Consider the following 25,017-nt stretch of genomic DNA (forward strand, 5'->3'; position numbering starts at 1 on the left):
TTTCAGCATTAACCCAAAAGTCTACAGTACAAAGTCTCATCTGAGATAAGGCAAGTCCCTTTCACCCATGAGCCTGTAAAAACAAAAGCAAGATAGTTACTTCCTAGATACAATGGAGGTACAGGCATTGGGTAAATACAGTAAATACAGCCTTTCCAAATGGGAGGAATTGGTTAAAACAAAGGGGCTACAGGCCTTATGCAAGTTTGAAATCCAATGGGGCAGTCAAAACTTAAAGCTCCAAAATGATCTCCTTTGAGGCCATGTCTCACATCCAGATCAGGCTGATGCAAGAGGTAGTTTCCTATAGTCTTGGGCAGCTCCATCCCTGTGGCTTTGCAGAGTACAGCCTCCCTCCAGGCTGCCTTCTCAGGCTGGCAGCTTTTCCAGGTGAACGGTGCAAGCTGTTGGTGGATCTACTGATAGCTTCTGGAGTCTGGAGGATGGTGACTCTCTTCTCACAGCTCCACTAGGCAGTGCCCCAGTAGGGACTCTATGTGGGGGCTTTGACCCTACATTTTTCTTCCACACTGCCCTAACAGAGGTTCTCTATGAGCACCTTGCCCCTGCAGTGAACTTCTTCCTGGGTATTCCACACATCCTCTGAAATCTAGGCACATCCTCTGAAATCTAGGCACAGGTTCCCAAACCTCAATTATTGACTTTTGTGCACCCACAGGCTCAACACCACATGGAAGCTGCCAAGTCTTGGGGCTTGCGCCCTGTGAAGGCACAGCCTGAGCTCTACATTGGTCCCTTTCAGCCACAGCTGGAGCAGCTGGGATGCAGGGCACCAAGTACCTAGGCTGCACATAGCACAGGGACCCTGGGCCTGGCTCAGGAAACCATTTATTCTAGGCTTCCAGGTCTTTGATGGGAGGGGCTACCGTGAAGACCTCTCATATGCCCTAAAGACATTTTCCCCATTGTCTTGGGAATTAACATTCAGCTCCTCCTTAGGTATACAAATTTCTGCAGGCGGCTTGAATTTATCCTCAGAAAATGTGTTTTTCTTTTTTTTTCTATCACATTGTCAGGCTGCAAATTTTCCAAACTTTTGTACTCTGCTTCCCTTATAAAACTGAATGCCTTTAACAGCACCCAAGTCACCTCTTAAATGCTTTGCTGATTAGAAATTTTTTCTGACAGATACCCTAAATCATCTCCCTCAAGTTCAAAGTTCCACAGATCTCTAGAGTAGGGGCAAAATACTGCCAGCCTCTTCAATAAAATATGACAAAAGAGTCATCTTTGCTCCAGTTCCCAACAAGTTCCTTATCTCCATCTGAGACCACCTCAGCCTGGACTTTATTGTCCATATCACTGTCAGACTTTTAGCCAAAGCCATTCAACAAGTCTCTAGGAAGTTCCAAACTTTCCCACATTTTCCTGTCTTCTTCAGAGCCCTCCAAACTGTTCCAGTCTCTGCCTGTTACCCAGTTCCAAGGTCACTTCCACATTTTCCGGTATCTTTTTGACAACATCCCACTCTGCTGGTACTAATTTACTGTATTTGTTTTTACACTGCTGATAAAGACATACCTGAGACTGGGCAATTTACAAAAGAAAGAGGCTTAATCTACAAGAAAGAGGAGCTTACAGTTCCATGTAGCTGGAGAAACCTCACAATCATGGTGGAAGGCAAGGAGGCTCAAGCCACATCATACACAGATGGCGGCAGGCAGAGAGAATTTGTGCAGGAAAACTCTGACCTATAAAGCCATCAGATCTCGTGAGACTTACTCATTATCATGAGAACAGCACAGAAAAGACCTGCCTCTATGATTCAATTATCTCCCACCAGATCCCTCCCACAACACATGCGTATTATGTGAGTAAAATTCAAGATGAGATTTGGATGGGGACACAGAGCCAAACCATGTCAGATTCATTGTCCGCAGTGTAATTTTGTGCCCTCAGTTGTGCTAACAAAGTGCTGCTGTCCTTTGTCAAAGCCGAGCCAAAACACACTTTCCATTTATTGTCTCTCCTAATGTATAACTATTCTGTGTAACTTTTAATGTATTAGGTTTAATTTAATTTTTGTCTTTTAAAATTTTATAAGCTCTGTTGTATTCTTTTCAGAATCTCAATAAAAGGCAGCTCTCTGGCAAGGTATAGAGGCAAATATGTGTACATGAAACTGAGGTTTAGAGTGCTAGTTCGTTGTATTGGATTCTTATATGGGATAAGCATTATCATGCCTACTTAGCAAACAAGGAAACTGAGGCCAAGAGAGATACAGTGATACACTTCTATAAGTCACTTGGATGAGATAAAGCATAATTTGTCTATTTACTTTCAAGACTATTAACTAGCATGGTATCTCTTAGTAGGTGCTTAGTGAATGTTTCTTGATTGATGGCAGTTACTTAGCTCTCTGAAAAAAACCATCCAACACTTTGAGGAAAGAAACACCCTTTTTGTCAGTTAATTCAAAATTTAGTAAAAGTTGGTTATTTGAGCCACAGTCATCCCTCTCATCCCAACCCACCTCCTTTACTAATAAAAGATAATTTCATTTCACTTGGTAGGTACTAAGTTATCGCAGGGATGGTAGCGTCATCAGTTTATTGAACACAGAAAAATGGAATTGTAGAAATGTAAGAGTGAGTGAATTTCCAAGTGAGGATACAAATATGCTCTGTATCTTTAATATGACAGTTAAATACATTAGATGCTACAACACAGAAAAGTTTTTTGACCCTTCTGGTTGTATAATGTAATTTACAAATCATATTAGTAAGCTATTCTGTTAACACTGATAACAGAAGTATGGTGGTAAAAAGAGGTCTCCTAAGAATTACTCCTGGATAAAAGTATATAATCTTTTAATATGAGCTACCTTGACTAAATAGTCCACACAAAATCATTTTCTTCATCAGCATAATAAAGTCTATTCTGACCACTTTCTTATAGGATTTTCATAGGGATCAAATGTGAACATATGTGTTAAACTGTCTTGAAATCATAAAGCATTGAAGAAATAAGGAAATTATTGTCACTCAGGTGTTTACCTTTTAAAACAGTTGAAAATGTAACTTTATATAATGTGTGAAATTCACTTAAGAGTATTCATTCTACCAGGGAGAAGAACGATAGTGATGAATGTTTTGATATTAACTCAGTTTGATTTTTTAATGACATGTATTATTTCTTTGCCTTTATCATATTTCAGGATTGTTCAACCTGAATTGAAAGCACTTGCAATGGGTTTTCATTCAATGGTTATAAGAACACTAGGTATGACAAATATGTAGATTACACATTTTAACATATAAATATTAATGTTAAGTCTTAAAGACTGATTGCAATTAATTTTCCACTCTAAGACTGTATAAAAAGGAGTAAGTAAGAATCATTTCTATTTTGTGATAAATGAAAATAAAAAGGAACAGGAAAGTTGAGTGACCTAAAAGATAATTTGATTGTTAATTCTAGTTAGAGTCTATCTGTTAAGAGCAAGGAATCATCATGTTTATATTACACTCTTTCTAACAGAAACAGAAAGATAGGTGGTCTCTGAGGTTTTCCTTCTTTCAGAAAAATAAGAATATTTCTCCCAAGTATAGGCAGAGGGGAAGACCTTCCTTCCAAATGGAGACATGACTTAGGACAGCCCTAAAGTAGCTTGGGAGCCCTGGGAATCTGGTCAGGCTGAGGTTGTCTAAAACAACAGAAGTTGACATTAACTATGCCATTTCCCACTGCTTGGTCCTGTACGGCTGGACAGCTAACCATTAGCAGGAGTTAATGCAAAAGGGAATGAGAATTCATACTCTAGAACTAGGCATGTTGGATTAAGAGGATGACCTGAATAAAAGAAAGCTCAGAAAATTGTGATTTATGGTGGCAAAGGGTAGGATTGCAGACTCCAGAGGCTGAAGACCTATTTCTAAATATTCAAAAGTGATGAGAAAAGATTTAGGAAATGACCCTTTATCCCTTATTGCCATTTGCCTTTTTTACTGCACAGATACTTGTTGTTAAATAATGTCTAGTCTAACCTCTGTGAGTGCTCCTTTGTAAGAATTGTAAACATTATGTGCTTATTCCTGGGAAGTAGGAAAAGGGCATCATTCATCTAGGGATTGGTGCAGAGGACTGATTATAGCCTGTAAGTAACCACAGATGGCAGAAGGAAAAGGAAGTGGGAGGGGTCGGTTTCTGGGACCCTTGCAAGCAAAGGAAAAAGTATAACTCTATGGCCAAATTACCATGAAGAAGTTGTACGTGAAGTGTATTTGGTGAGAAGGTCACAGATCCAGAAAGGTGAAAGGAAATAGAAAAGGAATAGGAGAGAGAAGATGAAGATGCTGCAGGGTTCCATTGGCTCTATCCCAGCATTCCCTTTCTTGGTCCTTAATCTTCCAGCCTCCGTAATCTTCGCAGTTCTCTATCTCCAGATTCAGAGAAGATACCTCGCTCCTAGAACCTGGGCCACAGAGGCTGAAAACAGCATCTGGGTAGTTAGGACTCCTTCTGATATGTTGAAATGAGACTATGACAATAGAAGAAATTGTTTTAGCAACCTAACATAGAAAAAAAATGAATTTTGCCATTCAAATTGTAAACATCCAATTTTGTTATGTCCAATATATGGCACAATGGACCCTAAATGCTTCTGTGGGAAACATCCACACTTAGTAACAAACTTCCAATTCATGAACAATTGTCTTAAATATGATATATGTGTAAATGGTAGAAGAACTATATAGTGTATTAAACTAAAAGAGATATTTAGAAGACAGGTTATCAGAAGATTTACAGTTCTAATAGGACAAAGTTTGTTACGTAAACATTTACTTCATAAAGTTTGTTTAAACCAGTGGCATAATGTGAAGAAAATAAATTGTTGGCATCTTTTCTTTATTTTTCAAAGGGTCGCTGTGATTTTTTGAAATCTGCAAATTTCTCACCCATTATTTCAGGACCAGTTTGCTTCAGATGCATTGGCCTCAGAAAACATTCTCTTGTGATTCTACTATTTCTGTCTCAGAAAATTGAGAATGATTAAACGTAAAAAGAATCGGTGAAACATTCATGTATAAATCACGGTCATTTTTTGTGACAAAACAAAATCTGAAAAGTATGAATCACAAAACAGAACAAGAACAAAGTAAAATCTTGTATGCTTCATTTCTGCCATCTGAACGATAGCTCTCTACTATGATGTCCCCTCAAAATTTTGAACAAATTACCTATTCTTAAAACTAGAAGTTAATCTCAGAATTTATACTTCTCCTATAAACAACATATGTATCCCCAGGATGCTGCACATTCATCAAAATCAGGCACTACAAATTAAAAATTGACTTTGGACAGACCACTGAAAATATATGCACCATTGTGCACTAACAGACCACTAACAGAAACAAAATTTAGCAACAGAGACCCTAACCTGCAGCCTAGCCTGCTTTAGGAGATATTAAAAAGTGTATGAAATCAATGGAGAGAAAATGCTTGATTGTGGGCTCTAATGGCAGTAAGAAAGAGAGAATTAGTCTCTGAGCCCAGAAAGAAGTAAAACTGGCCAATAGCTGAGCACTCTTTGAAGCTGGGCCTGAACTTCTCTGAGGAGGTAATCCCCGTGTAAGCGTTTACTTTTTAATTGTCTTAAAATAGTATTAAAATCTCCTGCCTTTACAGCAGTTGAGATGAGAGCTTTTCCTTTCCTCATAAAGTTATAATTTAACTTTCAGTAATCCAGCCATTCTTGCCTAAGAAAAATTCCATATGAACCAACATAACTTTCATGTTTTACTAACAACATTCCCCTTTTTACCAATTCGGCTTCAGTTAGTTGGTATTGTAGGAAGAACAGAGTATACAGGTATATAATGCTCTTTCTTCCCTCTGTATATAGGGAGAGAAGAGTAGATCAAATACATCTGTGACATCACCATATGATTTAAGCCTTTGCGATTTCTAGTAATTTTGATTCTTGAGTGGATGTAGGCCAAAACAATGGAATAATTTTCCAAAACTTTAAACTTGTATTAATCCAAAATGTATCAATGTAGACTATCACCCAGTTACATTTGAAGCATTTCACTTGAATTGATATCTTTTTATCTCATGTTGCAGGAGGAATTCTAGCTCCAATATATTTTGGGGCTCTGATTGATAAAACATGTATGAAGTGGTCCACCAACAGCTGTGGAGCACGAGGAGCTTGTAGGATATATAATTCCGCATTTTTTGGGTAAGTTGTCATAAACACATTTCATTAATAGATTTTTTCTAGGTTGATGTCTAAGATATAGCATTTTTAGTGTGATCATAATATTAATAATGACAACTACCATTTAGTGAACATTTACTTTGTATTCACTATTGTATCAAGCATTCTGGTATCTCATTTTAATACTCATAGAAACTGTAGGAAATGTATATATTTCTCCTTTTTCCTTAAATATGAAGAAAACAAGATTGAAGAATAATGAGCAACTTGTCCAAAACTGCACAAGTGAAAGAAACACAGATAGGATTTGTACTTGAATCTCTTTTGATTACAAAGCTCTCTCCTCCACTGGCTTCTCCAGGAAGACACAGAATGACCAGCGGCAGCTCTGGTTATATGGTAATTGAGGGAAAAAAAATGGAAAAAAAAAGTTTTAATACTCTTCTATTCATAGGCAGAAGTATCCTGCAAGTTACATTAAAATAACTAGATTATCTGGAAGAAAAAAAAAGCTGCTGCAATTTTGCCTTACCTCTTATAGATTATACATTAATGTGTAATTTATGTACTGACCAAATATATAAATTTGATTCCCGAAACTGTAAGTATTAGAACTACTCATAGTAGAATTTCTTTTAATTATCTAGGAAGAATATTGTGTTTGTAAGTATGACCCAAATGCTTCAAAGTATAACAGAAAAATAATGGTGAAAGGATTTACATTGCTTTGTATATATACCCAATAATAGGATTGATGGGTTGAATGGTAATTCTGTTTTATGTTCTTTGAGAAATCATCAGACTGCTTTCTACAATGACAGAACTAATTTATGTTCCCACCAGCAGCGAATAAGCATCCCCTTTTCTCCACTACGTCTTCAGTATGTTATTTTTTGACCCCTTAAAAACAGCCATTCTGACTGGTGTGGGATGGTATCTGATTGTAGTTTTGGTTTGTAATTCTCTAATAATCAGTGATGTTGAATCCTAAGTGAACTAATGCATGAAGAGAAAACCAAATATCGTGGCCGGCCGCGGTGGCTTACACCTGCAATCCCAGCTCTTTGGGAGGCTGAGGGCGGGCGGATCACGAGGTCAGGAGATCCGGACCATTTTGGCTAACATGGTGCAACCCTGTCTCTACTAAAAAATACAAAAAATTAGCTGGGCGTGGTGGTGGGTGTCTGTAGTCCCAGCTACTCGGGATGCTGAGGCAGGAGAATGACATGAACCCAGGAGGTGGAGCTTGCAGTGAGCTGAGGTCGTGCCACTGCACTCCCGCCTGAGTGACAGAGCGAGACTCCGTCTCAAAAAAAAAAAAAAAAAAAAAGAAAAGAAAATAGTGCATGTTCTCCCTTGTAAGTGGGAGCTAAACATTAAGTACATATGGACCCAAAGAAGGGAACAATAGACACTGGAGCCTACTTGTGGATGGAGAGTGACAGGAGGGTGAAGAAACAAAACTACCTGTAAGTGACTATGCTTATTTAAAAAAGAAGAAAGAACAAGAACAGATAATAAAATATTTTAAAATCTGCATCACACAATGTATTTTAAGCAAAGTTCAACAGCCGGGGTAAATTAGAAGAATTTGTAATTCAGACATAGACACAGCCAAATGTCCTATATATGTAAGGATCTCTTAAAAATCTACAAAAACAGGCTGGGTGCAGCGGCTCACAACTGGAAGCCTAGCACTTTGGGAGGCTGAGACAGGCAGATCACTTGAGACCAGGAGTTTGAGACCAGCCTGACCAATATGGTGAAACCTTATCTCTAGTAAAAATACAAAAAAAATTAGCCGGGTGTTCTGGTACATGCCTGTAATCCTAGTTATTACAGGGAGGCTGAGGTAGGACAATTGTTTGAACCCGGGAGGTGGAGGTGGCAGTGAGCTGAGATCACCAACTGCACACTCCAGCCTGGGCGACAGAGCAGGCAGGACTCCATCTCAAAAAAAAAAAAGAAAAAAAAAAAATCAATGCAAACATCAAATGCTAACAAGAATGGAAAACAACAGGAATTTTCTTTCATTGCTGGAGGTGATGTAAAATGGTACTGGAGTGTTGGAAGACAGAGTGAAATTTTCTTACAAAACAAATAGAGTTATTGTATGATTAAGCAATCATACTCCCAGGTATTTACATAAATTAGTTGGAGACATGTCCACACAAAAACCTGTACCTGAATATAAAAAAGTGGAAGCATTGAAGATGTCCTTCAATAGGTAAATGAATAACTAAACTGTGTTACATTCATATAGTAGAATATTAGTAATCAATGTATTAGTCTATTCTCACACTGCTATGAAGAGCTTCCTGAGACTGGGTAATTCATGAAGAAAAAAGGTTTAATTAACTCACAGTTCCACAGGCTTAACAAGAAGCATGACTGGGAGGCCTCAGAAAACTCACAATCATGGCAGAAGCCTAAAAGGAAGCAAGGCGTGTCTTCTCCTAGTGACAGGAGAGAGAGAGGGAGGGAGCAAACGGGGAAGTGCCACACACTTCTAAACCATCAGACCTCATGAGAACTCACTCACTATCTTGAGAACAGAAAGGGAGAAATCCACCCCCAAGATCCAGTCACCTCACACCAGATTCCTTCTCCAATTCAACATGAAATTTGGGCAGAGACACAAACCCAAACCATGCCATTGAACCCCTGGTCGTTCCCAAATGTTCTTCTCACATTGCAAAATACAGTTATCCTTCTCAACAGTCCCTGTGTCTTAACCCATTTCAGCATTAACTCAAAAGCCGACAGTCCAAAGTCTCTTCTGAGACAAGGTAAGTCCCTTCCACCTATGAGTCTATTAAATTTTAGAAAGTTAGTTACTTCTGGCCAGGCACGGTGGCTCACACCTGTAATCCCAGCACTTTGGGAGGCCAAGATGGGTGGATCACGAGGTCAGGAGATTAAGACGATCCTGGTTAACACAGTGAAAGCCCATCTCTACTAAAAACACCAAAAAATTAGCCCGGCATGGTAGTGGGCACCTGTAGTCCCAGCTACTCGGGAGGCTGAAGCAGGAGAATGGCATGAAACCAGGAGGTGGAGCTTGCAGTGAGCTGAGATCGCACCAGTGCAGTCCAGTCTGGGCTACAGAGCAAGACTCTGTCTTAAAAAAAAAAAAAAAAAATTTAGTTACTTCCAAAATATAATGGGGGTACAGGCATTTGGTAAATACTCTTATTCCAAAAGGGAGAAATTGGCCAAAACAAAGGGTTACAAGCCCCATGCAAGTTCAAAACCCAACAGGGCAGTCATTAAATCTTAAAGTTCCAAATTGATCTCCTTTGACTCCATGTTGCACATCTAGGGCACACTGATGCAAGAGATTCGTGCCCAAGGCTTTGGGCAACTCCACTCCTGTGGCTCTGCAGGTACAGTCCCCATGGCTGCTTTCACTGGCTGATGCTGAGTGCCTGCAGCTTTTCCAGGCACACAGTGCAAGCTGTTGGTGGATCTACCATTCTGGAGTCTGGAGGACAGTGGCCCTCTTCTCATAGTCTCATAGCTCCACTAGGTAGTGCCTCAGTGGGGACTCTGTGTGGGAGGTCCAACCCCAAATTTTCTCTCTGTACTGCCCTAATATAAGTTCTTCAAGAGTGTTTCACCCCTGCAGCAGACTCCTGCCTGGACATCCAGACTTTTTTTTTTTTTTTTTTTGAGACAGTGTCTTGCTCTGATGCCCAGACTAGAGTGCAGTGGCATGATCTCAGCTTACTGTAATCACCACTTCCCAGGTTCAAGCAATTACTGTGCCTCAGTCTCCTGAGTAGCTGGGACCACAGGCATGCAACACCACACCTGACTAATTTTCATGTTTTTAGTAGAGATGGGGTCTCACCACATTGGCCAGGCTGGTCATCCAGGCATTTTGATACATACTCTGAAATCTAGGAATAGGTTCCCAAACCTCAACTCTTGCTTTCTGCATACTCATAAGCCCAACACCATGTGAAAGGCACCAAAACTTGGGACTTGCATCCTCTGAAGTCATGGCCCAAGCTGTACCTTGACTCCTCTTAGCCATGGCTGGAGCTGGAGTCAGTGGGAAATAAGGTGCCATCTCCCAGGGTTGCACAGGGCAGCAGTGCCCTGGGCCTGACCTACAAAAACATTTAACCCTCCTAGGCCTCCAGGCTGGTGAAGGGAGGGGCCTCCATGAAGGTGTCTAAAATGTTCTGTAGATATTTTTCCCACTGTCTTGGCTATTAACATTTGGATCCTCTTTACGTATGCAAATTTCTAGAGCAGGCTTGATTTTATCCTCAGAAAATGAGTTGTTTTTTTTTTTTTCTACCACATGGCTGGGTTGCATATTTTCTAAACTTTTATGCTCTGCTTCTCTTTTAAATATAAGTTCCAGTTTCAGATAATCTCTTTGTTCACACATGTGAGTAAACACTTTTAGAAACAGCCAGGTCACATCTTGAATGCTTTGCTGCTTAGACATTTCTTCTACCAGATACCCTAAATCATCTCTCTCAAGTTGAAAGTTCCACACATCTCTAGAGCAGGGACAAAATGCCACCAGTCTCTTAGCTAAAGCATGGCAAGAGTGACCTTTACTCCAGTTCCCCATAAGTTTCTCATCTCCATCTGAGACAATCCCGAACTTCATTGTCCATATCGCTAAGATCATTTTGGTCAAAACCATTCAACAGTCTCTAGGAAGTTCCAATCTTTCCCACATCTTCTGTCTTCTTCTGAGCACTCCTAACTGTTTCAACCTCTGCTCGTTACTCAGTTCCAAAGTCGCCTCCACATTTTCACGTATCCTTACAGCAGTGCCCCACTCCCAGTACCAATATTCTCTATTAGTCTGCCTCAGAAAACTAACAGTCATGGTGGAAGGGGGAAGCAAGTCATGTCTTCTCGTTACAACAGAGAAGAGAAAAGTGTGCAATGGGAAGGGATACACACTTCTAAACCATCAGATCTGGTGAGAACTCACTCTCCATCATGAGAAAAGCATATGGGAAATCCACCCCCATGATTCAATCGCCTCCCACCAGGCCCCTTCTCCAATATAACATGGAATTTGGGCAGGGACACAAATCCAAACTACATCAATCAATAAAAAGAAATGAGCTGTCAGCCTACGAAAAGCAAAAAATGAAACTTAAACTCATATAGCTAAATAAAAAAAAAAAGCTTCCGATTGTATAATTTTAACCGTGTGATCTTGTAGAAAAGGTAAAACAATGGGCAACAAAAATCAGTAGTTTCTTGGGGCTCAGTGTGGAGAAGGCAGGGATGAGTAGGCCTAGCACAAGAGATTTTTGGGGCAGTGAAACTATTTTATATGATATTGTAATATTGGATCATGACATTTTGCACTTGCCAAACCTGTAGAACTTTACAACATAAAAAGTGAGCTCTAATGTAAAATATGCATTTAACAATGTATCAATATTTCTTCATCAATTGTAACAAATGTGCTATACTAATACAAGACATTAATGATAGAAGAAACTGTGTACATGTTGGGCAGGGAGATCTCCATACTTTCTCTACAGTTTTCTGGGAAAACTAAAATTGCTATAAAATATAAAGACAAAAAATCATGAAACATTTTTCAAAGAAGTCACTAGTGGTTACAAAACATAAAAAGATTGCAGTTCTGTTATTATCAATTATGTTATAATTGCAGTTCTGTTATCAATGAATAGGAACATGAACATCATCTTGATAAGAAAAGAATTATAATTAAAAATTACCCAGATTGTCAACAATAAGAAATGTTGCTTGAAGACTCTGTTGGCAAAGTATGCAACTTTGAGCCAGCAGCAATACTTCTAGGAATTTATCCTACAGATATCTATACTCCCAAAATACTGAAAACAAAGTAAGAACCAATCAAGAAGATATCAATTAAATTAATAATGTGCATGCAGGCAAATGAATATTCTGAGTTCTTAAAAAAAGGAAAAATCTTTTTACTTACTAATATGGAAGCCAATTTGCAATATATTGATATATTCACATATATATTATGAGAAAAAAGGAAGCATTACATGAAAAATGTGTGTGTAATATGCAATTATTTATGTAAAGTGGGTAATGTTTCTTAGTTCAGGTTAGATCTCTGGTGAAAACTCCCTGGATCAAATGTACTAGAAGAACTCTCTTCTACTTAACGTGTATATTCACTGTCTAACATCCCCAACAAGTAATGATCCAGCTTTTTCTGGAATTATAGTACATCAGCATTCACCAGCCCACAAACGTTCTCTTAAATTTAAAATAATTATAGAAAATCTTTCCCTAAATGGGAGATTTATTTCTTCCCGCCCTCCCTTCCCTCCCTCCCTCCCTTCCTTCCTTCCTTCCTTCCTTCCTTCCTTCCTTCCTTCCTTCTTTTTTTTTGAGACGGAGCCCTACTCTGTCACCCAGGCTGGAGTGCAGTGGCGAAATCTCACCTCACTGCAACCTCTGACTCCTGGGTTCAAGCAATTCTCTTGCCTCAGCCTCCTGAGCAGCTGGGATTACAGGCGCCCACCACCACTTGGGCTAATTATTTTGTACCTCTACTAGACGGGGTTTCAGCATGTTGACCAGGCTGGTCTCAAACTCCTGATCTCAGGTGATCCGTCGACCTCAGCCTCCTGAGCAGCTGGGATTACAGGCGCCCACCACCACTTGGGCTAATTATTTTGTACCTCTACTAGATGGGGTTTCAGCATGTTGACCAGGCTGGTCTCAAACTCCTGATCTCAGGTGATCCGTCGACCTCAGCCTCCCAACGTGCTGGGATTACAGTCGTGAGCCACCACGCCCGGCTGGGAGGTTTCATTTCTATTTATAAAAGTATGGAAAGAAATAACAAAGCAAAACTCAATAAATTTACTTTAAGAAAATATTTATTTTAATTGAAATCATAATTCATTTTAAGGACAATTGGCAAGATGCTCCCCAGAATCTCCCCAAAGCAATAATCACCAAGTCCAAGCATCAACGTAACATTTTGAGATGGCGTTACTTTAGTTACGTTAGTTTCAGTATGAAAAGACCACTAAAACGTTGTTTTAAAAGCTGTACTAATTCTTTTTCCTTCAGTGAAGGTTTAGGTAAAAGTAAAAGGAAATGAAAAGTGGAATTTTAAAAAAGGGCAGTTCATTTGCCAGTTAATACACTGAAAGTTAAATGATTATCGTATGATTTTTTATAGATTTTATTTTTTAGAATAGTTTCAGAATCACAGTAAAACTGAGGAGAAAGTACAGAGATTTCCTCTATCTTGCCTGCTCCCATACATGCATAGCCTTCCCCATTATCAATATCTCCCATCAGGATGGTATATTTGTTACAATTGACACAACAGATTGATACATCTTTATCACTCAGGATCCACAGTTTACACCAGGTTTCACATTTAGTGTTGAACTTTCTATAGGTTTGGATGAATGAATGTAAAATGATACATATCCACCACTCCACTATCATAAAAAGTAGTTTTACTGCCTTGAAAATCCTCTGTACTCTGCCTGTTCATCCCCCCTTTCCCACTAATCCCTGGATCCCTGAAACCAATAGTCTTTTTACTACTTCCATAATTTTGTCTGTTTCAGATCATATAGTTGGAATTGTACATTCTGTAGCCTTTTCAGAGTAGCTTCTTTAAGTCAGTAATATGCACTTAAGTTTCCTCTAGTTGTTTGTATTGCTTGATAGGTTATTTCTTTTTAGCACTGAACAATAATTGATTGTCTCGATACACCACAGTTTATACATTTGCCTACTGAAGGACATCTTGATTGCTTCCAGGTTTTGGAAATTATAAATAAAAGTTAATAATAAAAGACATCTGTGTGCCCATTTTTGTGTAGATACAGGTTTCAAATTCTTTGTGTCAACACCAAAGTGCAATTACTTGATCATATAGTAAAAATATGTATAGTTTTATAAGAAATTGTCAGACTGGCTTCAAAAGTGGCTGTATCGTTTTACATTTGCACCAACAATGAATGAGTTTCTGTTGCTCCACTTCCTTATACACATCTAATGTTTAGTGTTCTGGATTTTGGTCATTCTAATAGGTATGTAGTGGCATCTCATTGTTTAAATTTGCATTTCCTTGATGACATAAGATGTGAAGCATCTTCTTATATGCTTATTTGCCACCTCTATATTTTTGGGGGGAGGTATGTGTCAAAGTCTTTGGCCTACTTGTTAACTGTTTAATTGTTGAATTTTGAGAGTTCCTAATATTTTTGAAAACAGTTATTGAATATGCCTTTTGAAAATATTTTCTCTCAGTCTGTGACCTCTGATTCTCATCTTATCCTTTTGACAGTGTCTCTTACTTTCTCAGAGCAGAATTTTTTTTTGTTTTTTTTTTTTTTTTTTTGGAAATGGATCTCGCTCTGTTGCCCAAACAGGAGTGCAGTGGCACCTTCTTAGCTCACTGTATCCTTGAACTCCTGGGTTCAGGCGATCCTCTCACCTTAGCCTCCTATTGATGTAATCTTGTGATTATTTTTCTTACTTAGTCTATTAATATGATAAATTATTATATAAATGATTTGTGAATGTTAAACTAGTCTTGCAAACCTGAGATATATGCCTGGATAACTGTTCTATTCAGAAGTTTTAAATTTTAATGAAGTCCTCCTTATCAATAAGTTCTTTCATGGATTGTGCTTTTGCTGTTGCATCTGAAAAGCCATAGCCAAATCCTAGGTTGCTTTCTCCTGTGTTATCTCCTAGGACTTTTATAGTTTTGCATTTTACATTGTAGTTTGTGATTCATTTTGAGTTAATTTTTGTGCAGCCTACATTCATTATTTTACATGTGGATGTCTAGTTGTTTCAGCACCATGTGTTGAAAATACTATATTTTTTCCCTTGTAGTGCCTTCATTTTTTTCTAAAGATCCATCGACTGTATTTAAATGGGTCTATTTCTGGGCTATTTATTCTTTCCACTTCTTTCCACTTACCTATTTGTATATTATTTTACCAAAGTCACACTGTCTTGGTTGCTGTAGCTTCATAGTAAGTCTTGAGTTCAGGTAGTATCAGCCCTATTATTTTGTTCTTCTACTTAAGCATTGTCTTGGCTATTTAACATCTTTTGCCTCTTCACATAAACTTTAGAATTAGTTTGTCAATATCCAAAAAATAACTTATTGAGATTTTGATTGGGGTTGCATTGAATCTGTGTGTCAAGTTGGGACAAACTGACATCTTGACAATATTGAGTCTTCTGATACTGTAAATGAACATGGAATATCACTTAATTTTTAATGCTTCTTTGGTTTCCTTCATCAGAGTTTTCTGCCTATACCCTTTGTATATATTTTGCTAAATTTATACCCAATGTTCCATTTTTGGGAGTGCTAATGTAAATAGTAATGTGTTTTTAATTTCAAATTCCACTTGTTTATTGCCGATTTATAGGAAAACTTCACTTTGGCGTATTAATCTTATATCCTCCAACCTTGTTATAATTGCTTATTAGTTCCAGTGGTGTTTTTGTCTATTATTTGAGATTTTCTACATATAAATTTGCAAACAAAGGTAGTTTTATTCCTTCCCTTCGATCTGTATACATGTCATTCCCTTTCACTTTTTTTTTTTTAATCACATGGACTTTCTGTGTACCATGTTGAAAATAAACGGTGAAAAGGCACATTCTTGGCTTGTTCCAACCTTATCAGGAATGCTCTGAGTTCTTCACCATCAAGTAAAAAATGTGTACAATTTTTGGTGTATATGTTTTTAGTCAGGTTGATAAAATTCTCCTCTATTCCTAGTTTAATGAAAGTTTTTGCTCACAAATGGATGCTTCATTTTGTCAAATGCATTTTCTGTATCTATTGATGTGATCATGTGACTTTTTTCTTCTTTAGTCTGTTAATATAATAAATGATATAATTGATTTTTGAATGTTGAACCAGTCTTGTAAACCTGAAATACATTCCACTTGGCTGTGGTGCCTAATTTGTTAACGCAACATCAAATTCAATTAGCCATTTTTGAGAACTTCTGCACCTATATTTGTGAGATGTATTGCTCTGTAGTTTTCTTTTCTTGTAATGTTTGTCTGCTTTGGGTATTAGGATGATGCTGACCTCATAGGAGACAGGAACTATTCCTGCTGCTTCTATTCCTCTGTAGGAATTTGTAATGAATTGGTATAAATTCTTACTTAAGTGTTTTATAGAATTCACCCATGAACCCATCTTGGTTTGGTGTTTTCTGCTTTAGAAAGTTATTATCAATTTATTTCTTTGACAGATGTAGACCTATTCAGATGGTCTACTTCTTCTTGTGTGAATTTAGGTAGATTGTATCTTTCAAGGAATTGGTCCATTTCTTTCAGGTTATTAAAACTGGGGACATGGTGTTGTTTGTGGTGTTCCCTTTGGGTCTTTTTAAGGTCAGTGGGGTCTACAGTGATGTTCCATCTTTGATTTCTGATATTAGTAAATTGTGTCCTCCTTTTTATCTAAATTAGCCTGGCAAGGGACTCATCAATTTTACTAACTTTTTTCAGAGAAACAGCTTTTGTTTTTGTTGATTTTCTCTCTTCATGTACCGTTTTAAATTTCACTGTGCCCTACTTTTACTATTTATTATCTTCATATTACTTTGGATTCAATTTGCTCTTCTTTTTCTAGTTTGCAAAGGTAAAAGATTAAATGATTGATTTAAGATATTCTTCATTTATCTCTAAGCCTGCTTTTGCTGCATCCATAATATTGGATGTTATAATTTTATTTTCACTTAATTCAAACTATTTTTTAAATTTCTCATGAGATTTCGTCTTGACCTGTATGTTTCCTAGAAGTGTATTGCTTAATCTTCACAGATTTTGGGACTTTCCAATGATCTTCTTGCTATTGACTTCTAGTTTAATTCCACTGTGGTTTAAGGACAGATATTGCATGATTTTCATTCTTTCAAACTTCTTTTATATATATATTTGTTTATTTGTTTATTTATTTATTTATTTATTTATTTTTGAGACAGTCTTGCTCTGTTACCAAGGCTGGAGTACAGTGGTATGATCTCGCTCACTGCAACCTCTGCTTCCTGGGTTCAAATGAATCTTGTACCTTGGCCTTCTGAGTAACAGGGATCACAGGTGTGTGCTATCACACCTGACTATTTTTTTTTTTTTTTGTATTTTGTATTTTCTTTTTTAGACGGAGTTTGACTGTTGTCGCCCAGGCTGGAGTGCAATCTCAGTTTACTGCAACCTCAACCTCCTGGGTTCAAGTGATTCTCCTACCTCAGCCTCCTGAGTAGCTGGGATTACAGGCGCGTGCCCCCACACCCAGCTAATTTTTGTATTTTTAGTAGAGATGGGGTTTCATCATGTTGGCCAGGATGGTCTCAATCTCTTGACCTCGTGATGCACCCACCTCAGCCTCCCAAAGTACTGGGATTACAGGCGTGAGTCACTGCATCCAGCCTTTTTTTTTTTTTTTTTTTTTTTTTTTTGCATTTTTTAGAGACGGGGTTTCACTGTGTTGTTCATCATGTTGATCAGTCTGGTGTCAAATTCTTGACCTCAAGTGATATGCCTCCCTTGACCTCCCAAAGGGCTGGGATTACAAGCCTGAGCTACCATACCTGGCCTTAAATTTCTTAAGATATCTTTTATAGCCCAGAATGTGGTCTATCTTGGTGAGTATTCTATATGAGCTTGGGAAGACTTTGTAGTCTGTTGCTGTTTGATGTAGTAGGTTACATCTATTATACTGTTTATTGATGGTGTTGTTGAGTTTTCAACTATGTCTGATCAAATTTTGCCTGGGGAATCTGACCTTTTCTGATAGAGGCATGTTGAAGTCTCCAACATAATTGTGGGTTCATTTACATTAAGTATCCACTTAACATTGTCCATAGGTTCTTAGAAACTGATTTTAAGCAAAACAATATACTGTGTACCATAGTAACTGTTTTTTATACCAGTTACCTATGGTGAAATTGGTTTCATTATACAATACATAATTTTACTCAAAATTATAATTTCCAAGAACCTGTAGACAATGTCAAGTGAAGACTTACTGCATTTCTCTTTGCAGCTCTATGATTTTCTCCTCACATATTTAGACACTCCATTTTTACACGCTTACATGTTAAGTATTGTTCTGTTTTGTAAAAGGATAATAGGATAACTGATTCATTTGTTATTATGTAAAGACTTTTTTATCCTTCATAAATTTCCTTGCTTTGAAGTCTGCTCTGTTTGAAATTAAAATAGGTACTCCCCACTTTCTTTTGATTAATGTTATCAGTGTATGTCTTCCTCAGTCTAATTACTTTTAATCTGTATGTCTTCATATTTAAAGTGAGTTTCTTATAGACTACATATAGTTTGGTTCTTGGTTTTAATCCTCTAACAATCTTATTATTATCTTTTGAGATGGGATCTCACTCTGCTACCCAGGCTGTAGAGCAGTGGCTTGAACGTGGCTCACTGTAGCCTCAACCTCCTGGGCTCAAGACATCCTTCTGCCTTAGCCTTCCATGTAGCTGGGAACACAGGCATGAACTAACATGCCTGGCTAATTTTTTGATTTTTTTTTTTTTTAAGAGATGAGCAACTTTGTTGCCCAGTCTGGTCTCAAACTCCTGGACTCACTTGATTCTCCCATCTTGGTCCCCCAGAGTGCTGGGATTACAGGCATGAGCCACCATGCCTGGCCTATTTTGGTCATTTAGTTGGTGTATTTATATCATTGACATTCAAAGTGATTACTGATATAAATTAAAGAATACTGACCATACTTGTTACTACTTTCTATTTACTGCCCTTGTTCTTTGATCCTATTTTTGTATTCCACTCTTTGTCTTCCCGTTTTGTTTTAATTGAGCATTTTATATAATTCCATTTTCTCTCATTTCTTAGCTTATTAGTTGTACTTTTTAAATAAAAATTTCAGTGGTTTTCCTAGCATTTGCAATATATGTTTAAAACTAATCCAAGTTTATATTTTAGTAACACTTTATTAGTTCACAGATTATGAGTACCCTTATAATAACAAAATAACCCTAATTCTTCTTTCCTACCCCTTGTATCATTGCTGTCATTTACTCCACTTGTCTGTCAGCAAACATACACATTGGAATAAGCATGTATATTATTATATATAATTAAACACATGGTTTCTAGTATTGTTTTGAACAAATGGTTTTCTATTAAATCAATTTAGAATAAAAATTTTTTTATTTAACCTTAACTGATTTCTTCTCTGCTGTTCTTCCTTCTTTATGTATATCCAAGTTTCTGACCTATATCCTTTTCCTTCTCTCTAACAAACTTCTTGTAACATTTCTTGCAAGGAGGGTATACTGGCAAAACACTCCCTCAATTTTTGTTTGTGTGATGGTGTCTTGATTTTGACTTAACTTTTGAAAGATAATTTCACATGGTACGGTATTTTTAAGTTGGTGTTTTATTTTTCTTAACAGTTTAAATATTTCACTTCGCTCTCTTCTTGCTTGCATGGTTTCTGAAGAGAAGTCTGATGTAATCTTTTCTACTCTATAAACCAGGTTTGCTTTTTCTTTTGTTTCTTTCAGGATGTTTTCTTCATCTCTGATTTCCCAGACTTTGAAAATAATAAACCTATGCATAGTTTTTCTGGCATTTATCCTTTTTGGTGTTTTCTGAGCTTCCTGGATCTGAGGTTTGGTGTCTGACATTAATTCAATAAAAGTTCTCCGTACTTATTATTTGAAATATTTCTTTTGCTCCTTTCATTTTCCCCTTCAAGTATTTCTATTATACTTATGTAATCCTTCTAAAGTTCTTGGTTATTCTGGTTTTTTTTTTGTCTTATTTTTCCTTTTTTTTTTTTTAATTGAAATAAACTTAGAGATTGTTTCCTCAGCAGTGCTCTATCTAGTAATAAATCCATCAAGGCATTTATCATTTCTGTTACAGTTTTCCTATCCTTACTGTTTCATTTTGGTTCTTAGAATTTTTATCTCTTTACTTACTTTGCTAACCTTTCTTACATACTGTGTACATTATCCGTTAGATTGCTTAACAAATTAATAAGAGTTGTTTTAAATTTCCATCCCTGGTATTCCTTGATATATCTGGATCTGGCTTTAAGTCTTATTATTTTCAGACGATGTTTATTGCCTTTTAGTATGTGACTTGCAAATTTTTCTTGACAGCCACACAAAATGTATTGGGTAAAAGAAATTGCTGTATATAAGCCTTTATTAATGGGGTGTAAGGTGCTGAAGAAAAAATAACATTCTGTAGTTCTATGATAACGTCTCAATCTTTTAGTGAGCCTGTATCTCTGGACTGTGAACTTCAAGCATGCTTCTCAGTTTCTGTCTCCCGCTCCTTAGGTAGAATGAGATGGCTTGAGGAGACTAGAGTTACATATTTTCCTCCCTCCCAGAGGAAGGCTAGAGACAGCTGGGGTTTAGTTTCTGTAGCTTCATTTTTTAAAAAAATAATAGAAAAGTATTTTATGCCCCAATGAAAAGAATAAATAGAATTTTTCTCTGAATATTTGTATGTGTAACTTGTTTTTCTTTCTTTTAAGGTATGCATACTGGAGAGAAAAAATGTAAGATGTTTTACACATTTAAAATAATAATCTACTGTCTTTTTTCTCTTTTCACAGAAGGGTCTACTTGGGCTTATCTATGGCTTTAAGATTCTCAGCACTTGTTTTATATATTGTGTTCATTTTTGTTATGAAGAAAAAATTTCAAGGAAAGGATACCAAGGCATCGGACAATGAAAGAAAAGTAGTGGATGAAGCAAACTTAGAATTCTTAAATAACAGTGAACATTTTGTACCTTCTGCTGGCGCAGACAGTAAAACATGTAATTTGGACATGCAAGACAATGCTGCTGCCAACTAACATTGTATTGATCCATTAAGATGTTATTTTTGAGGTGTTCCTGGTCTTTTCACTGACAATTCCAACATTTTTTACTTGCAGTGGACCAATGGAAAAGCCTATGAATTTAAATAAACTATAAAAAATGGGAGTTCCCATGGTTAGGATATAGCTATGCCTTTATGGTTAAGATTAGAATATATGATCCATAAAAATTGAAAGTGAGAGGCATGTTTAGTATGTAATACAATAAAAAGTAATTGTTTGGTAGTTGTAACTGCTAATAAAACCAGTGACGAGAATATAAGGGAGGTAAAAGGGAGAAGATAGAATAATAGCCTAAATAAAGAGAAAAGCCTGATGCCTTAAAAAAAAAAAAGAAACACTTTAAATGTATTACTTTGGTCAAAATCTAGCCTGGATTTATGCTATAATGATATATATTTTTCATGTTAAGTTGTATATTTTCCAGAAATTACAAATATTATTAATTTAAAATTTGAATTTGTGTTTGACTAACAACCTTGATGGATCTTCTTCCAACCTCCCATTAAGATCCTGCAGGAGAATTGTGAGACAACATATTATAATACGTGTTAAGTTTCTACTGGACCCATGGAAGTAGATAAGAAAAACTGAATTTTACTTGAGAAAGCAAAACCTATTGATAAGATGTGTCTTCATTGCATCTGTCTGTTCTCTGGGAGAAGCAAAATCTGTATTACTCTCTTACATATTTGTTTGTTTATTTGTTGTGCATAAAAAGATATCTTCCACATCTCCAAAGCTGGACAAGAAATAGAGAAAATGAGATGAAATATTTAAATATTGCATTTTCTAGTAGTGAGGCAGAATATTTCTTGGCCTCTTCACTGGACTTGCAATAGAGGTGCCCTGTTTATTTGGTCTATGCTCAACGCTTTGCAGAAGGGAGCATGTGAGTGACCAAGTGCAGGACCATGCGGGTCATTCTGGTCATCGACACAGAAACAAGCTCTGTGAGTTTCCCATGGCCGGACCAGGTGCAAGCGAGTGAATGCTGGACCTGGCCAACCACTCCAGGCACCAAAACAGGAATGAGTTTCATGCAGGGCTGGCAGCCACACAAGGTGCAAGGGTGCTCATGATCCTGAAGCCCCGGAGGGGTTGTTGCAGTGCTCCTTTAGTTCCGCCATCTACAGTCTGACAGATGGCGGCATGTTAGCAGCTCAGTTGGCCCCTTGTCTGTTTACCTTGGATGGCTACCCCCTGCCAGTGAGGGCAAAAGCCAGTGTGACAGCCTTTTCTGGGTACCTGCATTTAGTGGGTTCCAGGCCGTTATCTGCTGTCCAAGAAGAATGAGGTCACATTGATAGTTGAAGGGTGGTGAAGGTGGAGAATTTTAATGAGTAATGAAAAAGACTCTCAGTGGAGAGGGGAGCTAAAGAGGGGATGGGAAGGGCAGGTTGTCTTCTCCAAAGTCCTGCTGTCTCTTCCTCAAATGCAGGCTGTCTTCCCCACTCCACCAACTGAGTCTGTGGTCTTTGTAGGCACAGGATGGGGAGTGTGTGCTGATTGGTTTCTGAGTATGCAAAAAAGGTTACAGTGAAGGCACCACTCAAAGGTGGGCATGACAGTATAGAAAACCAATTAGGAAAGGGTAGTTATATCTAAAATAGGTGAAGGGTGGGGACCAATCAGAGGAAAGCATGACAAATAAGAAGACAACTTCTCAATCTGGTCTTGTAGCCTGGCTTTTGGACTTTTGGACTTTAAACTGCCTTCATCTTGGAGGTAGGGTTTCACTGGGAGCCTGCCCCTATCTGCCTAGGCATTTGGCTGTCTCCTGTCACTATCAGGAGCGTCATCTCTACCTAGTGAATGCTAGAGGTTGTAGTTTATAATTCTCAATTGGTTAAAAGATATTTTGTATTAAATCAACTGTAAAAATACATTTTAAAAGAAATATATTTATAGACCTACTTTAGAGATTCCAAATTCAAACATGTGTGATGTAGCTTGGATATCTTTAAAACATTCCACATGATGCCAGTATTCCTTGATAGACCACCATGGTACAGGAGAAGGTATAACTGAGGGTAGCAAAGTCACACAAAATTATTACTAGAATATGGGAACTGGCCTGGAAGATATATATATATATATATATCTTTATACCTGTTCTCAGCCTGTAATCCTGAAAAAAACTTAATCACACAAACAGAAATTTGGGGAAACCCACATACATGCTAGGTTTGTAGGTATCATATAACAAATCTAACAAATCATCATATAACAAATAACACACACACACATACACACACATATAATCATACATATTTATTGAATACAATGTGATGTTTCAATACATGTATACATTGTGTAATAATCAAATCATGGTTATTAGCATATCCATCACCTTACACATTTATCGTTTCTTAATTGTGAGTACATTCAAAATCCTCTCTTCTAGCTTTTTGAAATATACGATGCATTATTGTTAGCTATAGTCACCTTACTGTGAAGTAAGTACCAGCAACTTATTCCTCCTATCTAACTGTAACATTGTACACATTGACCAACTCCTCCCCATCTTCCCCTTCCCTGTTTTTCCTGTCTTTGGTAACCACAATTTTACACTTAATATCTATGAGATCAATTTGTTTAGAATCTTCACATGAATGACATCATGCAGTATGTTTCTTTCTGTGCCTGACTTATTTCCCTTAACAGGCTCCAGGATCAACAATTTTTTTGTAAATGACAGAATTTCATTCTTTTTTTGTGGCAGAATGGTAGTCCATTTTGTATATATGCCACATTTTCTTTATCCATTTCTCTGTTGATGGCATTCAGGTTGATTCCATGCCTTGGCTAAAATGAACAGTGCAATTAACATGGGAGTGCAAAATGACTCTTTAGCATACTTATTTCATTTTCTGTGACTATATGCCCAGTAGTGGGATTACTGGATCATATGTTGTATCTATTATTAATTTTTTGAGGAATATCCATGCTGTTTTTCATAATGGCTGTAGTAATTTCCATTCCCAACAGTGTATAAGACTTTCCCTTTTTCCAGAGTATTACCAGCATTTCTTCTTTTTTTTTGGTCTTTTTGATGACAACCTTTCTAACTGGGGTGAGGTGATATCTCATTTTGGTTTTTATTTGTATTTCCCTGATTGTTAGTGATATTCAGCATTTTTTGATATAACTGTTGTCCATTTCTATATCTTTCTTGGAGAAATATCTATGCAGGTCTTTTGTCCATTTTTAAATTACATTATTTTTCTATTGAATTGTTTGAATTCCTTATAAATTCTTGATAATAACCTCTTGTCAGATGTATGTTTTGCAAATATTTTCTCTCATTCTGTACGTATTCTCCTTAGTCTGTTGTTTCCTTTTCTATGCAGAATATTTTTAATTTGATGTAATTACTGTATTTTTGCTATTGTTGCCTGAGTTTTTGAGATCTTGTCTAGTAAATCCTTGCCCAGACTGAAGTTATGTAGCATTTCTCCTTGTATTATTCTAGTAGTTTCATAGTTTTGGGCTTTACATTTAAATCTTTAATCTATTTTGAATTGAATTTTGTATATGGTGAGAAATAGAGGTCTAGTTTTATTCTATTGTATGCAGATATTCAATTTTTTTCAGCATCATTTGTTGAAGAGAGTGACCTTTCCTCAATTTGTGTTCTTGGCATCTTTTTCAAATCAATTGGTTGTAAATGCATGAATTTATTTCTTTCATTTCTGTTTTGTTCCATTGGTCTTTTTGTCCTTTCTGTATTTTTAGCCAATACAATGCAGTTTTGGTTACTATAGCTTTGTAGTATATTTTTAAGCCAAGTTGTGTGATGTCTCTAGCTTTGTCTGTTTGCTCAGAATTACTTTAGTTATTCAGTCTTTTGTGAACTTCCAGTAATGTATTGAATAGGACTGGTAAATGTGGGGAATTTTATCTTGTTCCAGATCTTAGAGGAAAAGCTTTCAACTATTCCTCATTCAG

General features: G+C 37.1%; 1 protein-coding gene across 1 annotated transcript in view; it reads left to right on the forward strand.

The window, feature by feature from the left end:
- Positions 1-21,590, forward strand: part of LOC105520962 (solute carrier organic anion transporter family member 1B3) — a 112,201-nt gene extending 90,611 nt beyond the window's left edge. Inside the window, exons 14-16 of the mRNA XM_011954976.1 lie at positions 3,179-3,243; positions 6,088-6,205; positions 20,799-21,590. Of these exons, the coding sequence (XP_011810366.1) occupies positions 3,179-3,243; positions 6,088-6,205; positions 20,799-21,042 (427 nt within the window). The 3' untranslated portion in view covers positions 21,043-21,590. The remainder of the gene's footprint in view (positions 1-3,178; positions 3,244-6,087; positions 6,206-20,798) is intronic.
- The last annotated feature ends 3,427 nt before the right edge of the window (positions 21,591-25,017 follow it).

This window comes from Colobus angolensis, unplaced genomic scaffold (genome assembly GCF_000951035.1).
Source record: "Colobus angolensis palliatus isolate OR3802 unplaced genomic scaffold, Cang.pa_1.0 Scaffold11, whole genome shotgun sequence".
In the NCBI taxonomy this organism is placed as follows: domain Eukaryota; kingdom Metazoa; phylum Chordata; class Mammalia; order Primates; family Cercopithecidae; genus Colobus; species Colobus angolensis.